This window comes from Tasmannia lanceolata, unplaced genomic scaffold, assembly GCF_043159265.1.
Source record: "Tasmannia lanceolata isolate RefF3 unplaced genomic scaffold, GAP_Taslan_0.1 ptg000023l, whole genome shotgun sequence".
NCBI lineage: Eukaryota > Viridiplantae > Streptophyta > Magnoliopsida > Canellales > Winteraceae > Tasmannia > Tasmannia lanceolata.
The window spans coordinates 17,872,219-17,890,632 of NW_027518700.1; the positions used below are offsets into that span (position 1 = coordinate 17,872,219).

General features: G+C 37.5%; 1 protein-coding gene across 1 annotated transcript; it reads right to left on the reverse strand.

Annotated features, from left to right (window-relative positions):
• Nucleotides 1–2,761: 2,761 nt before the first annotated feature.
• Nucleotides 2,762–14,628, reverse strand: LOC143855894 (protein FAR1-RELATED SEQUENCE 5-like). The gene is made up of 2 exons (XM_077365947.1): nucleotides 14,241–14,628; nucleotides 2,762–2,895 (listed from the first exon to the last, which is right to left on the reverse strand). Exons 1-2 carry the CDS (start codon nucleotides 14,626–14,628, stop codon nucleotides 2,762–2,764), a joined length of 522 nt encoding a protein of 173 aa, XP_077222062.1.
• Between the last annotated feature and the right edge of the window lie 3,786 nt (nucleotides 14,629–18,414).

The following is an 18,414-nucleotide window of genomic DNA, read 5'->3' on the forward strand; positions in this document are numbered from 1 at the left end:
AACGCTAAAAAAAATATAGCCACAGATTTTGTTACTTTGGCAATGGATTTTGTCCGTCGCCAATGAGTGTATTTCTTGTCGTGATCGATTCAAATATTGGAAAAGGCATGCCACAATGTGCACGAGAGAGAGAGAGAGAGAGAGAGAGAGAGAGAGAGAGAGAGAGAGAGAGAGATTTCAGTATTTTATTATGTTAAAATATTTTGAAATAAATAAGGCTTAGACACACTTGTTGGTGGACAAGGGAAATATAGATGTGGAAGGAGTTGTTGGTAACTTTGTATATAAATTTGGCATTAGAAATAGTATATAAAAATATTGATAGCCAAATATCATTTCCCTTATCACAAATGTCAGTATCAAAAGTTATTTCTGCCAACTACAAGGTAAAAATTATTCTACTTTTTAGCTTGGGTTAAGTCCTGAGTGAGTGCCCAACATTTTGTAGTGGCAAAACTGTAATAAACAAGACCAAGAGCACCAATTTTGGAGCAGGAGAGCAAGTATGGCAATTCATCTCATTTTGGTATGGTGTCAAATGATTTTGCCCCTAAACAGATACATTGCATACTATGTATCACGCGTGCAAACCATTTAATTGAGTCAGATTTCATTTCAGATTTGAAATCTAAATTTACTATTTTGGAAAGAACTATGGCTGGCATAGGATAGACCTGAATCTTTAGCCCAGTATTGACGTGTATATCAAAAGGGAAATGGTATTGGCACCCCTTGTTTTAATATGGCATTTTTTCATAAGAGAAATGTTATCAGCACAACCTTTTTTTATATTGGCACAACTTCCAAAAGAGAAAGATAAACAACAGAAAGTCACTTTTACAATCAATGGTAAAGGGCAATTTGTGGATTCTATAGGGAGGCATAGTGGCATATATACATATATAATCAAGATCGTTGATCTTGTGGAACATCATGAGGCAACTCACAAGGTCTTGGTCGCATCCCGAATGGACATCCTATGCATAAGCTATAGAACTACAAAAATAAATTGTAGTCTTCGCTTAGCAAAACCCTAAATGAGGCTTTTTTTTAATCAAGGGTCTAGGATCATTTGATCAAGATGTTCTCAAATAGTATCCTGTGAGACTTATGATTGCCTTTGGATCAATGTATCCAATGAGGTGGGTATAGTCGTGCGGGATTATAAATCTCTAATGAACTTCACCAGATTGTCCATGACACTTTGGGGACTTGGACTTTATCGTGACAGCTCTTCCAATCCTATTCAGTCTGATTAGATATATCAAAGAAAGAATGTGATTATGTTCTGTCTCTGTTTTCATTTTGGATTCTGAGGATGTGCCGGCCGATCCTAACATCATTTATGAGGAGCCAGATGACAAAGCCTCGAATTTGCAGACACTTGGGATTCTCAGTACTTGAAGGGACTTTAGCGAGGACTTTTAGTGTCACACAGACATTAAAATCGCATGTTAGTCATCAACAACTACATGACTTTGAAGTCCTAGAGGTTTAACATTCGAATTTACCATTACTCTGTGGGTTATTTGGCCTAACTAATGGATCTAAATAATAGTGTGCATTTGTGAGCCCTACAAATGTCACCAAAGAAAAGAGGATTTTAGGCCTAAAAAGCAAGAAATCTCATCACTAATAACTCCAAAATACATCAAAGGACGTAGACAAATGTAGTTCAATCTCCCACAGACCAACCACACGCATAGCCCGCAATGACGCCGGAGCTACTTCAGAAGGATCCTCAAACCGAGCCCACTAGGCCCACCATGCTAGGCCCCAAACTTAAAAGGTCCAAAAACAGAGTCGCAGTCTAAGATTTTGGGGTATCTTGTGGGTCAAAACTGAATTTACTCACAACTTTAAAAATAACAAGCCATACATGGTTGGAAAGGTCTACGAGTCTAATTTCCAACGCTTCGAACGGTTGGCAAATCAGAGTTCTATGGAGAGAGTTATGGCCATTTTTCTTAGAAGTGTTGAAGCTGCCTGCACCATACGAATTTCAACAGATTTGGGTTTCTTTTTTCTTGTTGTCCAGGCCATTTCTAAACGTTTTTTGCTATGGTTTAAGTTAATTTTGAAGTTATATTTATGCTCTCTCAAGTCCCAAAGACTAGGGGTGCAACTCGGGTCGGGTTGGGCCGGGTTGAGGCCAACCCGAACCTGACCCGAGGAACCATTTGCTCAACTCAAACCCGACCCGACCCGAGGTCCAACCAGACGAGGTTCAACCTGACCCGACCCGACCCGAGAAACCCTTTTTGCCAACCCGAACCCGAAAAATATAAAAAATTATTAAAAATTTCAGGTTCACTTGGGTCGGGTTGCCAATGCCCTCAACCCGAACCCGAACCCGAACTCAACCCAAACCCAAACCCGACTTGAACTCAACCCAACCTGACTTTTTTCTGGGTTGAATCCGTCGGGTTTGGGTTGAGCCCGCCCAAGTACCAACCCTACCAAAGACCCCCATTAAGTTTAGTTAAATAGCCTTAAAATGTAGTCAAAGTAATGTTAGTTTTCCTCTCTCTTTTCTCTTGGAACTTGTGTTGTCAAGCTAGAAAATAATGTTCAAACCTTTGGAAATGTACCTATGGCTGGAGGGTTGTTCCATGCCTACTTAAATGATTATTTGGACTGTAAAGGGAGGACTTTTGCAAAGAATTTGAATCAAGTTTAGCCTTTGGCTTTTGAAGAAGGAGTTCTTCTTGTCTATTTTGCTCTTATCCCCTGGGTGGATTCCTTTGTGTGGTGAGCTGTGTCATCTCAGTTTTTCGCTTGTGTTTCCTCCTTTCTTCTCCATTTGTTTGGTGTCACACAACGTATGACCCATAATTCTAACCTTCCTATAGTCATCAAATAAACAAATGAATGACTCTAAAATATACATGATACCTGCAACAACCAAAGTAAGAATTCATGTCATACATTCATGTTATGCAAATAAAAAACTGAATCAACTTGTATATAAAGAAATAAATAAACCAGGAAAGAGAAAAATCTTAAGAATAAGGTATCTTTTAGCACAGATAGCAATATGGCAAATTGAAGTCAGTAATTTATTTTCCCAAATCATAATATCCAACAAACAAAAGAAATCTTCACAATACTACAAATTCACAAAAATATATCTCAAAAAATTTTGACGAGTCTAAAAAATAAATTGATCCTTATGCTCTCAGCTACAATATTTGTTTTCATACATGTATCTCAAAAAATCCCTATGACTCTCTACATCCATTCCAATAAAATGTTTTTTCGCTTATGGTGTGTTTAAGAACTCTTGAGCCCGTACCATAGATCATGTTCTAAGTTTGAGATCCCATTCAAAGCATTTAGCCAATTAGCATGAGTAGCATTCTTCAGATTAACGTCCTTTATTTTACCAACTAGGATAGCAAACGAGTCCACAAGCTTGTCATTGATTTTCATAGTGGGTCGTACCATTTGGCGATATGAAGTACTCTACTCATATCTTTGCTTTCACTACATTTATGATGTTGTAGAATAGGTAGCAGGTGCCTGTGAAGGTGCATGCTACCCATGCTATCCCTTACGTTGTGTACTAGATCTACATTTACCAATTCTTGTATAAATGTTTTAGTTTGTACATTGTCTGGGATAAAGTTTTATATGTGCCAACTCTTGTTTTAGTGTAAAAATAAATGATTATTTGTATTGTTAGTATTTAGTTAGTTATGGATGGTTTTGTTAGCAATGTAATCTACAAAAACTTCTTTGGGGAAACACACTGGACTTAGTCACATGCATTTACTAATTTTCAATGTTAAAAGTTGCATAATATTGATATTAATTTCAAAAGATAAAAAAAAAACATACTAAAAAAATTTGCAAACTAAAAAATGTCAAAACATAAAAACAAATGACTATTGAAATACTTAATACAAAAGAGCTATGTGAAGAATTATATGTGATCTACAAAGATATTCCATGGAGCAAAACTCAAAATTGTCCTGTGTTCAAAGGTAGCAACAATGTTCAATTATGTAGGTTTTAAATAGTCAAAGTTTTCACCTCTATAAGAGCATGAATTTCAACCGAACGTGTGGAGAAGCCTTCCCTAACAATAAAAACTCATTCTGAAGAACATGGCAGCATCAAAGATGTTGGGAAAGTTGCCTTATTTCCCCCCACCACTAGGTTGCTTGGGTGGGAAGGCAAGAAGGCAAAAATATAAACTAACTTTTTAGGTTTTAGGAAACATGAGATATAAGAGAGGTCTTTTCTCTTATGTAGAGTAGTGAGAACGTGCAAAAGTGGAGTGAGAGAGAGAAAGAGAGAAAAAGAGAAAGTGAGGAGAAAAGAGAGGAGAGAAGAGAGAGAAAGAGAGTTTTTTCTTATGTTCTTCTTGTGGGGTATCTTCTTGTGGGTTTCTCTTGGGTTTTTCTCTTGGCGATTCTCTTAGGGTTTTCTCTCAAATTAGTCTTGGGTAGGGGCTTGTGTTGAGAAGCAATGAAAGGGTCGCAGGTTTGTGGGTTTGTGATTAATCCATTGTAATCCTTGTATTTTGTTTTTCTCATTGTGGAAGATCGTGTTTCTCGTCTGTGGAGTAAGCTTGGCCGAACCACGTAAAATCTTGGTGTTCATCTTGTGGCTTGCTTGGTTTATTTTACTTTTCAGTTAAATTTGTACACAATCACATTGTTTTGCCCAACAGATTTTTCTCAACAAGTGGTATTAGAGCCGTGGTTAGAGTGATCGTCGAGGCCAGGCGGAGTGATCATGGGTTTTGTGGTTAGATCACAACCATGGTTTGAAATTTCGGCTTCGGCATATATTTCGGACCTAGCCGAAACCAAAATTTCAGCCGAAATCCCAAAATTTCGGCCGAAATTCAGTAAAGACAAGAAATGTCGATTTTTTGGGTCAAACTTTCGGTCGAAATTTTCGGCTGAAATTTGGGAATGGAATAAAAAAATTAATATATTTTTCAAATTTCACCAAAATTGACGAAATTTCTGAAATTTCGACCGAAATTTGGTACGTTTCGCGAATTTCGGTTTCGGTCTTGACCGTAATTTGAAATTCCGGACTTCAGACGAAATTTAAAACCATGATCTCAACTAGAGCGATCTTTGAGGGTAGAAAGATTGTCCAAGAAAGATTTTCATTCGAGGTGGAGCACAACACCGAGAAGTGCGAAGTAATCTAAGATGTCTGTAAAATCAAGTTCTACTCAATTCAACATCGACAGATTTGATGGAAAGGGAAGTTTCACCTATGACAGATGAGGGTCAAGGACATCATTGTTCAACAGGGCTTGGCTAAGGCGTTGAAGGGAAAGGATGCGAAGCCGGAGAAGATGGGGGATGTCGAGTGGGAAGACATTGAGTCGAAGGTGGTCAGCAAGATTCGACTATGTCTGGCAGATAGTGTTATGTTTAATGTTATGGAAGAAGAAGAAGTGCCTAAATTAAGGAAGAAGTTGGAAAAGCTTTCATGTCAAAGATCCAGGGTCGTTTGACAAGGGATCAGGAGAAGGCAGGTCTAGATCCAGGATCGGCGGAAAGGGCATGCATTGTTACCGCTGCAAGGAATATGGCCACATCAAGCGGGATTGTCCAAAGTGATTTGACCAGGCGGACAATGATGCTACGAATATGGCAGTGGTGGTAATGGATGAGCAGGGTGAAAATTTTGGAGACGTTCTCACAATCTCCATAGGTAATCACACTTCTCCTCATGATGACTGGATTTTAGATTCAGGGTGCTCTGTTCATGTATACACCAGGAGGGAATATTTTAATACGTTTCAAAAGACAAGGGCAGGTGTAGTTTCCTTGGGTGACGGGTCTACATGTGACGTCACGAGAGTTGGGATGGTAAAGATCAAGATGTTTGATGGAGTGGTTTGCACTTTGGGTGGTGTGGCGTATGTCCCAAAGATACGAAAGAATCTAGTGTCAACTGGTCGATTGGAATCCAGAGGTTGTAGGATTTCAGCTGCAGGTGGAGCCATGAAAATCACATGCGTTTGTATGGTTCTGATGAAAGGAGAGGAGTGTAGCAGATTTTATCGTCTAGGAGGGGACATGGTGACTAGTGTTCCTAAGATCTCGATGGCTAGTAGGAAACAGGATAATTGTGTGCGCACATGTAGGGTCTCTTTCGTAGTTGGTGTAGAGATATGTTTCCAGGTTGTAGACGATGGTGAGAGGATGACAATACCTGTATTGGGGAGGATGGATCGAGATACCTCTCCAAGGTTGACTAGGTGAGTCAACGGATTGTTAGCTACACATGTGCATTGGCCGTGTTGATCGAATTGGGAGGAGTCAGAACCAAGGTGATTCGAGGGTGTGTAGCTGGTACTTTGGAAGGCCAATAGTGGTTTGCGGCAATAGCGGACCTGTAGTGACATCAATTAAAATGTTCATGGGGCTGGGAGATAAGCCAATGTGGAGACTGTTGGGAAAATTGCCTTATTCCCCCCCACCACTAGGTTGCTTGGGTTCTAAGGCAAGAAGGCAAAAATAAAAATTAACTTTTTAGGTTTTAGGAAACCTAGAATATAAGAGAGGTCTTTTCTCTTATGTGGAGCAGTGAGAACGTGTGAAAGTGGAGTGAAAGAGAGGAGAGAAAAATGGAAGATGAGAAGAGAAAAGAGAGGAGAGAAGAGCAGAAAGAGAGAAGAGAGAGAAAGAGAGTTTTTTCTTGTGTTCTTCTTATTGGTCTCTCTTGGGTATTCTGTTCGGGTTTTCTATTAGATTACTCTTAGGTACGGTCTTGGGTTGAGAATCAAGGAAAGGGTTGCAGGTTTCGGGTTTGTGATTAATCCATTGTAATCCTTGTATTTTGTTTTTCTCATAGTGGAAGATCGTGTTTCTCGCCTGTGGAGTAGGCTTGGCCGAACCATGTAAAATCTTGGTGTTCATCTTGTGGCTTGTTTGGTTTATTTTACTTTTCCGTTAAATTTGTGCACGATCAGATTGTTTTGTCGGGCAGATTTTTCTCAACAAAAGAAAATTAAAAAATACATCAGGACAGATAGACTGAAAGATCCTTGGGAAAAATCATGGAAGAAAGTGATGGAGAAGGAAGAAATCTATGGTTTAGGTAGATTAAAACCAAGAGAAAGTGATAGGGAGGTAGCAACAGCCAAAAATGATAGTTGCAAGGGCTTGATGGCGAACTATAGTGTTTTGGTCGATTCAAACACTAGAGAAAGAGGTAAGGGTGTAGAAAATGACAAAAACAAAAGTAAGTCTCTGGTAGATCTTACTCATGTTCGATTACAAAAGAATGTCATAAAATCTCTTCTCTGTAACCTTTCTATAACTCCTCCAAAGAACTTTGGTGATGCCGAAAATGGCAACAGGTAGGTCTTGATGATGAAGGAAATAAAAGAGAGAGGGGGAGGAGGGGGGGGGAGAGAGAGAGAGAGAGAGAGAGAGAGAGAGAGAGAGAGGAGCAAACCATACATGTCGTATGTTTCACTGCCCTTGTGAGATTTTGAGGATTTTTAGTTTCACTTGTTTAAGGTGAACATTAGTTGTGGGCATGGTTTAAATTTCGATTTCAGTACTGATGATGCCAAAATCTGCTCGTACGATCTAGCAGTGGTAAAGATGGCTCTGTGAGAACACTGCACCCACAGAAAAAGTTTTAGCGGCCCGGAGTTGTGGCTCCGGGTCCAGGCGGCCACTTCGATACTCAAGTTAGAAATCAGTATCAATGATTACCTCCTTTCTCAAGGATTCTTCCTTGGATACGGTTTCCATTTTGGAGACGTTACTATTTTTAAGGAATAGAGAAAGATCTCCTGAGATCTTGTCCTTATCTATAGAGGAGCCATTTTAGCAAGGCTAGGCAAATACTCACCGTGGATTTGATCAATTCACACTCCCATACTGACCCTCAAGTTTCTTTATAAGGACCTCATAACCCAACTTCTTCATCCAAAGTCTTCTTCCATTGAATCCTTTATTACTTTAATGAATTGGGGAACAAGTTCGTCAACAATCATCTCATGATCCAAAATCATTTAGCTACTGCAAAAAGTGATTTGATTTCCTATGAAATGCTGGTCTTTGAGTATTCTATTTATCAAAAGTACCGTTTTGTTTATAAAAACATTTTTTTTAGTATAGGTTGTTTTATCATGTTTTTCCCGAGATCTATATTTTTATGGCTTCCATTGATCTATATTTTTATACAAAATTCTCTTTCCCACTTGATGTTCAGAAAGAAAGCAAAGGAAGAAGGTGTGAGGTGGACTATTTGTTAGAGGGGCAGAGGATGAGAACTTGATGAGAGTGATAAGATTTCAAGTGAATTGGTAGGAAGAGGGTAAGAAAATTGTTCTCCCTTTGATTTTATTCAGACCCGAATTTCATTTTGCCGTGAAGTTATAGTTTTGAGTGGACAAGATCATTAGTGGACTACAGTTGATGACATAAATTTAGAGATTTTTGGTGTGAAGATTTGTTTCTTTTCCTACATTTTTTAAAATTAGTCACTATCATATGCTAAAAATGAAAACCCAACATGGGATTACTGATTGGAGAAATAATTTATATTTCACAATTGATGGAGGAGTGAGGGAGGTTGAAACAAGGGAGCGTCTTGGTTGGAACAAAAATAAGGATGGCATAATGAATTGATTTGTTCATGGAATGGGTAATATAGGAAAGATGACTCTTACTCAACTTGTTTACAACGTGCCTGGATTTATAATTCTAAATTATAAATGCTCGATTTAAGTTGAATTATAAGAGTCAAATTTAGATTTGTTCTATGTAAATTTCATATGTTGGTCCTTGTTTAAGGGGAATTATTTAGAGTTACAAGACAATAATAAGGAAATTTTGATATTTTGGAGAGGAATCCAAGGGAAATTGTGATATTTTGATGAAGAATTCAAGGAGATATGACGTGTGACTTTTTTCTGTTATCTTATAGCACTTCATTTTTTTTATGTTGTTCAAAGAGAGTGTTTAGAGTTACAAGATATTGGTAAAGAGATTGTAATGAAATGTAATATATGACATTGTCATCAATATTTTAGGAAAATAAACTGTGAGATCTTCTTCATGTCTCGTATCCTTCTTCTTCAGCTATGATAATTTTTCATTGCATTTGAAGTAACGTTTTTTAGTAAAAACCAATCTTTTGGAAAAAAAAAATGAATGCCTTGAGTTGGAAAGTTTGCATGATTAAACCTGATTTGTTTATGGAATAAATTACTACTAGAAATATAGGCTATGACGATGGATATATGTAACGGCCACACAAAATGACCTGTAGTGAATAGTGACCAATTAATATAACCGTTGCCCTAATAATCATTTACGTGGCATGGTATACTAAAACTACATATAACAACGACTTAATATAACCGAAAGTTCGGCAGCGTAGCCTAAAAATATAATGAAGGAATCATTTTTGTAGTTATAGCGTCAAAGTGAAGGTTCTTGTCGCTAAAGATTTCTAATTGCCAACGGTTTATATATAGTCGTTTATCAATATACCTAATCAAAGACGGATACGATAATCGTCGGTATAGATTATATATTATGAGGGTTTAACAACAACGGATAAATTTTCATTCTTGAAATGGTTTTTTTAGTGCAGCGACAGTAACATTTCAGTCTAAAAAAAGTCATTGCTTAAAGTTTTCACAATGGAAATATAAGGAAATAGGCATGGATTTGTGTCCATCACTAAATCTTAACTAATAATGATCCTAGCCATCCGATATATAGCGGTTTCTATATAATGTGTAGCCCCTCTATAGATCGGAGGGTTGGGATCATCCTATGGAGATGATCTACGGTGTATGACATATAAACAATGTGGCCTAATAAATGTATGGCTTGGATCATCTTTTTAAGTGGGCCATTATGTTTTTTAAGAAACTATGGACTTCATTGCACTCACCGTATAAAATCTCTTTATTTAAAACCATGAACCTCATAATGGATGAGCTTGAATTTAAAATTAAATCAAACCAACTACTATTTTGCGCAAGTAATGAAGTTGTTTTGATTCCATCTATACTTAGTAATAAGCAATGTGCGATGCAAGTGGCGAAGAGAAAACTCGAGCAACTAAGAAAACATAAATGATTAATAAAATTCTATTTCTAGCTTTCATGGATAATGTATAAAAGTCTTTAAAACATACGAAAGTGAGTTTATTCTACGGTTTTTCTTTAGGCAGGCTACTACTAAAATTAAATGAATGGTAAGAAAACAATAGATATTTGCGTATTGAAGTGATTTATTTGTAAGTAATAATGTACGGTGATGACAAACAATTAAGGGGTAGATGAAACTATTGGTCAAAAAAATTACTCAATTTTCTTCAAGATTATAATTTTTGAAAATGCAACATACGAAAACTCACCCAAAAGATTTTGGCAAAATTTCAGCATAATAATAAATATTTATAAAAAATCTCGATATTTGGGTGAAATCCCTTAATCTTTGAAAGGAATTTCGGGAAAAACAAAATTTCGACTGAAAATTTGAAATTTCAGCCCAAAAAACTACCATTTCGGGTATTACTGATTTCAGTTTCGGTGTTGAGCAAACCCAAAATGTCGGATTTTGGTTGAAATTTAAAACCGTGATCAATACACAAGCATAGATAATATCTATACTTGGGATTTGCTATGAATCATTGCAAAAGGCATTTTACGGGCCGACTGTTGCATAAGAGACCATCCACTTCAGATGAATAAGACAAATGCTATTGAAAAGTGAGCCTATGTGGCAGGTCTCTTTTGCAACATCCGTGAAATGCCTTCTGCGATGGTCCTAGTCCACAGACCCATATCAAAAAGGTGGGACCCAATAGGTTCATAATGGATCTATATTTAGGTGTGGCAAAGGGCCGGATGTTACATTCCTCGTCCCCTTCCCCACCTCAATGGAAATCTCCCATCCCCACTTGGGGATGGCGGGGCATCCCGTCCCTATCCCGCAAGGAAAATCTAATCCTCGTCCTTGCCTCGCACACTCTAAGGAAAAATTCTCTGTCCCATCCTTGCCCTACTATAATTACAATTTCTACTTTTTTTAATCTAACCAAGCAATTATTAAAGAAGATGCCAAAGTTCTAAACTATAATATAACACTTATATATATGGGAAAAATGTTGGTACTCGGTCGAGTAGCTAACGTTAGGTACTCGGTTGCTTAACTTATAGCTAGTCACGTTTTAAACTGTAGATTGAATGTAATCTCACCCATCCAAATAAAAGCCAGTTACGTTTTACGTTTTAAGGTGAAAAAAACAAAAAAAGACCTTGACTCTCACTCTCCCGTCCGATGGAAATACCAGAGACCTCTCCCTCCTTGTTCTGTCTCCCGTCCGACAAAAATACTAGAGACTCTAAGTAGATTTTTTGAAATCGCTCCCTCCTTTGCGATCTCTCCCTCCTCGTTCTCTCCTCCGATCCCTCCCTCCTTTTTTCTAGCGTAAGAGAGGTAGGGTTTCAACATCTACCGAGGGTTTACAGCGGAAAAGAGGTAATATTGCAGATTTATTACAGATTTTTGGAGGGTTTAAAGGTAGGGTTCTTCTGTAAACTATGGTTTCTTCTAGGGTTTAAATATTTGAAGCTAGGGTTTCAAGATTTGCTAAATTACTGTGTTGATTTTACAGATTTAGGGTTCCTGTGTTGATTTAAATCTGTAATAGTAGAAGCTTGTAATAAATCTGAAATATTAAAAGCCAGGGTTTCAACCTAGGGTTTGGGGGTTTTATTTTCAATCTGTAATATCCCTTTCCATTTTTTTGTAAGTTATCTACACCCACTCAACTCTCATTTTTTAGGGTTCCAAAATGATTTAACAAAAATCTGGGATTTTTTTGTAAGTTATCTACACCCACTCAAAACCCCTCTCTGCTCTCATTTTTAGGGTTCCAAAATGAGTTAAATTTTTTTTTAATAGTTTCGAAATAGCACAGCAGACCCTCTCTTTCCAGCGTTAAAAAATTGCAGAAACTTTAGGGTTTTTAACCTCTTCATCTCGAAGCGTAATATTAACCAGGTTTTTAATAAATCTGAAATAGTACAAGGCATGTATGAAGCTAGGGTTTGGGGATTTTATTTTTCAAGTCAGGGTTTGAGGATTGAATTAAATTGTCTTCATATGATTGTGGTAATGCGATTCTTTTTGTTCAATATTGTGCAGATAGTGAAGATTAATGGCCTCCTCTAACCGTAGCAATTCTGCTTCACTTGGAGAATTACCATGTAAATGTGGAATAAAAGCGGCTATTAAAATAACTCAGCCAGATGTGAATGGCAACCGAGGTCGGCCCTACTACACTTGTGGATTTAGTGTGAGTAACCATTTAATAGTGTTTTTTACTTTTGAGCAAAAGTTCAAATTACTAAGGATTATACAACACACATGAAGGAGGTGGAAAGAAGAAGTGCGAGTTTTTCGAATGGTGCAACAATGTTGAATACAATAGGGAATTTGGTTTGAGGAGGGACAGCATAAGTGGTACTCAATGTTTGCAGAGGTTGGAGGCCGAGGTTGCCGAATTAAAGTTGTTGGTGCAACATGCGCGTCTACACATTAAAGACATTGAAAGGTTGGAGCACGAGGTTGCTTAATTGAAGTTGTTGGTGCAACAGTCGCGTAAAGACATTAAAGACACTGAAAGGCTGAGGCAAGAGGTTGCCAAATTGAAGTTGGTGGTGCAACAAGGGCGTGAAGCCTTTAAATTAGTGGAGAATGAAAACGGGTGGATTAAAGCGATGGGGGTTGTTGTTTTTTTTGTAATTGTTTTCTTTTTCCAATGTATCACTAAGTAAGGTAGGAAGCAATTACTTGCTTTTTAATATTGTGCTGTTCTTTTTTGTTCTTGACAGTTCTGTAATTGGTACATGGCATCCATGTTTTATGTAACTTTTTGGTTTGTTTATGTTTATATGGAAATGGGATGCATGTGGATGCAAGTCATCTTTTTCTTTTCTTTTTTCTTCTTCTCGAGGTAATGGAAATGGGATGCATGTGGCTTATTTGTCTTGAGGTAATAGGCCTCTTGGGGTTGTCACAGAATTAGGCAGTACTAGTATTGGTTGATTTTTTTTAGGTGATGTGCTTAAGGAATTGGTTCTGTCAACCTTCAAGCTTCTCAAACACTAATTAGAAAATCCTTTGGGAAAGAAAGAGTACAGAACAGTGCATGAATTACCTTGTTACATATTAGCACCAAAACACCATATCACATTCAATGTGTTATGATACATATAACAAAGTGGCGTGGATTGAAACTGGTTTTCCATTACAATCGCATGATGACTTTGTTCAGCTATCAGTGTACGAGAATTCAGCTTTACCTAAACTGAGCATACACTCCCAAATTGATAATGTCCAGATCCAATGGTCCATTAGTAATACATGAACAGAATGTTGACATTAATAGCCACTGATTGTCATTTCTTGCAACTAAAGCCTTTTGTTCAAGAGGGATTCATGGATGATTGTAACCATCCAAGGAGCTAGAACCATCCGAATGTAACTCATAACTGGACGGAGCTTGAATGGATTTCCCAATATGAATAGCCAATTACAAAGAATTCCAATAGAAATTTGTGGGTATAGTTGTTGTATGCTCGGGTCCTATTATGTTGTTGTTAGGCATGCACAAGCCGAAACAAAGGGAACATGTCTGATATTCATAGATCACATATGCTTGTTCCTAAAATCAAACTATTAAATATAATGCAAAATTGTACACTTTTAAGTTCCTATAATCAAACCAAAGTGAGCTAATGTTATTTACTCATTCCCATCTGGAAAAAAAAACAATTGAGGCAACTACATCCAAAAAAAATAAATCCAGATAGCAGTAACAGGTTCAGTTCCAGAACCTCTTTCTGTCCCAAAAATTGCAGATGTGAATACAATCCCATTCATAAACTGGTTGTATTAACTTGAAGAATGTTAATACAAAAACCATGCCATACAGAAACCATCCCATACATAATGTTAATACAATCCCATCCCATATAGAAACCAAAAGAAAAAACACATGGTGGTCAACATGTAGCTCTACAATTCAACCCAATGCTCTCTTCACTCTGAACTCATCTTCTTCGCCTAAAGACACCCCACCACCAAGTACAAATCTAGCCCCAGTTGTCCATCTGTTTAAAATATATCGCTCTGGAATTCTACTCAATTATTTCTTGGTCATAATACGAAGTATATGCTTGCACAAAATCCCTTCAATCTAAAATTTTGCACACTGACATGTAGCCCTCACACCTTCTTCAGAATCATCATACAAGACCTTACACCATTTCCACTTCTCATCTACACTCAGTCCGACAATGTATTCAGTTGTGTTGCCATTCTTATCCGTTTTCTCATGCCAACAGTCAAGGCTATCCCTAAATTCTACTTGGAATCTATCAAACATTGTCCTGGTATAACGTTTGCTTGCTTCTTCTTCTAATTTGAACCTTGAAATCAACACGACCTTCGTAGTTTTAGATCTGAAATCTTCTTCGAACTCTGCTTTACGAAGAAACTCAAGTGCCCTATCATATTTATCTACGAATTCTTTTAAAGTGGTGTTCATATTAACATACCCATCAAAGAAAGCATTGATGCTCTCACTGCAGCCACTAGGAGTCATTCTAGCTGTGAATGTATCTCTAAAATAGGCTGTTACCTAGTGACTACGTAGCTCCCACATTTTTTCTAGCCATCCATTTTCATTAATCTTATATTTCTCTACTAATTCGTTCCATCTCAACTCGCTGTCATGTATTTGTCTCGTATAAAATCATTTCTTGTAATTCTTGCAAAACTCACTATCGGTTTCTCTCATCGCTGGAACATGCTCAACCAAATGCTTGTGTATGTGCCAGGAGCAAAACCTATGGCGGGTGTCTGGGAAAACAGTTTGAATCGCATTTCTCATGCCCCGTCCATATCTGTTATTATACAACCTAGCGTCTTCCCAAACGTGCACTGCAACCACTGCTGAAATAGCCATGTAAATGTCTCATCTTTCTCATCGGCTAACAATGCGCATCCAAATAGTGTAGACTGACGATGGTGATTAACTCCAGTAAATGGAGCAAATGGCATCTTAAACCTATTTGTCCTGTACGTGACATCAAAAACAATGACATCACTAAACTTTAGGTATGCCTCTTGCGGCAATGAATCGGCCCAAAACATCGATCTCAAGTTCCCATTAATGTCCAACTCCATAGCAAATTGAAAGTTAGGGTCTTCTGATCGTTTCTTTTGGAAATATTATGCTACCAAGACACCTTCCTTACCCATATTGTTACCCCTCTGTTTCCTCAAATGGTACACCACTTCATTTGTTGTCAAAGCAGCATTTGTTCCTTTACATGTGACGTTAATAGCCCTTCTAACACCAGCAGGCTTCATCCCTATCTTACTTAGGTCATCTATCAAAATCTTACATGCTTCATTCTTAAGAAATCTATTGTGAGAATGATGCATTAGCCTTCTAGGTGGAGAGGTAAGCTCGTGGCAATGATCATCTTCAAAAGCTCTCACATGCCACTTCTCATCTATCAAAGAGATATCCATCTTGGCTTGGCAGCCCTCTCTTACACTACGACAACACTTCACTACTTTATCACTCTCTTTGTTATCTTTCATTTTTTTGAACCCCGCTTTATCACATACAAATCTCCTAAAAATCACTTTCCCATTTTTCTTTGACTTATAAGTTGTGTCTTTTCGAATTCCAAATCCCATACCCAACGCATATAAATTATAAAACTCATATGCAGCGATATCGGTATTAAACATCTTGTCCTTAAACAGTTTGGAAACTAAATCCCCCTCATTAGCATCCTTAGTAGGCGTATTAAATGTACCGCTACAACCCTCACAGTTATCTTCTGAATGTAAACAACCCTCATTCAGATGTTCCTCCTACTCAACCATAACAAATTCATTGACATACTGTCCATCATTTTGTAAGCCACCAGCTTGGGACGCCATGCATGTCATCAATCACAATCAATCTATTCGCAACTTTATCATCAACTGATAACCCAAAACCTTCGGACATAGTGTCATCCATTAGCTCAATAAAACTTAACCAATCCCTTTCAATTAGAGCTTAAACCCACTCAGAAGTTCTACCTACGATTCCAACCAATCATTCCAAACACAACAGTTTCTTCAGCAAATAAACCACAAAAATTAAATTACGGCCTTCTTCTTTTCAAATTATAACAACTGATTCTGACTGCCAAACCGATTATTGGATTAAGAATTAAACCAATAATCGGTTTTACACTCACAATTGCTCATCATAATCTTAAACGAACAGGCTCAAGTAATCTACTTGTAGCAACAAAAAAAATTGTTCATAGAGTCGGTGCCGCGAGGCCTTCTTCTTTCAAATTATAACAACTGATTGTGACTGTCAAACCGATTATTTGGCTCAGAATTTGATTCCAATAATCGATTTCACAGTCGCAATTGGCCATCATAATCTTTGAAAAAAACAGGGTCAAGTAGAAAACTTGTAGCAAAAACAATTTGAGACAGAAATTACAATGAAATACGACCTAAATAAAGCTAAAATTTTCGATAAAGTTGAATTTCAACATAGAAAATTGAAAATTTAGGGGATTATAAGGACTTGTTCTTAAAGGGATGTATATACCTGCACCATTTAAACCTGCAAATCTGTAGTTTTAAAAAAACTGCAAATAAAAACCCTAAAAAAATTTAAAACTCATTTTCCGCCGGACAAAAGTTACAAAAATTCCCAGATTTTTGAAAAATCATTTTCCCCTAGAAAAAGCCATAAATTAAAATAGAGAAGAAGTAAAAAAATAGAGAAGAAGAAAAAGCAGTTACCTAGAAAAAAATGAGTGTTGGGAGAGAGAGAGAGACGTGCGGCGAGAGGGAAGAGAGAGACACTTGGGGTGGTTTTTTCTCCCTCTATGGTGGTTTTTTCTTCTCGTCGGCAAGTGGTTTTTCTTCTTTTTGCGCTTGGAGAAGAAGAACTGAAAAAACCCTAACTTTCTGCAATATTACCTCTTTTCCGCTTTAAAACCTCGGTAGATGTTGAAACCCTACCTCTCTTACGCTGGAAAAAAGGAGGGAGGGATCGGAGGAGAGAATGAGGAGGGAGAGATTGCAAAGGAGGGAGCGATTTCAAAAAATCTACTTAGAGTCTCTGGTATTTCCGTCGGACGGGAGAGAGAAAGAGGAGGGAGAGGTCTCTGGTATTTCCGTCAGACGGGAGAGAGAGAGAGTCGAGGTCTTTTTTTGTTTTTTTCACCTTAAAACGTAAAACGTAATTGGCTTTTATTTGGACGGGTGAGATTACATTCAATCTACGGTTTAAAATGTGACTGGCTATAAGTTAAGCGACCGAGTACCTAACATTAGCTACTCGACCGAGTACCAACATTTTTCCTTATATATATATATATATATATATATATATATATATATATATATATATATATATATATATATATTATGTAAATTTTAAAGTTGAGATTAGCCAGTCCCATCCCTGCTTCGAGGATTATTTTTTTAAATTCTAGTCCCCATCCCCACTTAAATCAGGAAATCCCCGCCGAAGGGGAGCCGTGTAGATCCCCATTTTTGCTGGTTTAACTGCCAGCCCTATCTATATCCTGAGAATTTATATGATGAGTGGGCTTCGACATCCACCCTTGATATTTGATCCAAAAGCAGCCCACCTTTTCAACTGTTTAAGAGGTTGTTGTTGGATCAAATATCAAGGTTGGATGCCTCGCAAGTGTACATGCACGCCCACTCATCATATGAGAGCTCCTACATCCTTAGTGCTCATCTTTTCCAACCCTAGCATATATTTTAGGACAGTTGGTTGGAAGAGGCAAGTTTTTATTAAGGTGACCGGGCATACATGCCTGTTATAAAATCCAAGGATCTAAGAGGTCCTTGTCTTTTACTACCTGCTCTTGTCCTTATCTGTAGAGTTGCAATTTTAGCAAGGCGAAGCAAATCCTCACCGTAGATTTGATCATGTCACACTCCCATACTGACCCTCGAGTTTCTTTATAAGGACCTCAAAAGCCTACTTCTTCATCCAAAGCCTTCTTCCATCGCATCCTTTCTTACTTTATTGAATTGGGGAAACAAGTTCGTCAACAATCATCTCATGATCCAAAATCATTCAGCCACTATAAAAGGTGATCTTATTTCCTATGAAATGTTAGTCTTTGAGTATTCTATTTATCAGAAGTACCTTTTTGTTTATAAAAGCATTTTTTAGTATAGGCTGTTTTATCATGTTTTTCCTGAGATCTATTTTTTTAATGGTTTCCTTTGATCTATTTTTTATACAAAATTTTGGTTCCCTCTTTATGTGCAAAAAGGAAGCAAAGGAAGCAAAGGAAGTAGGTGTGAGGTGGACTATTTT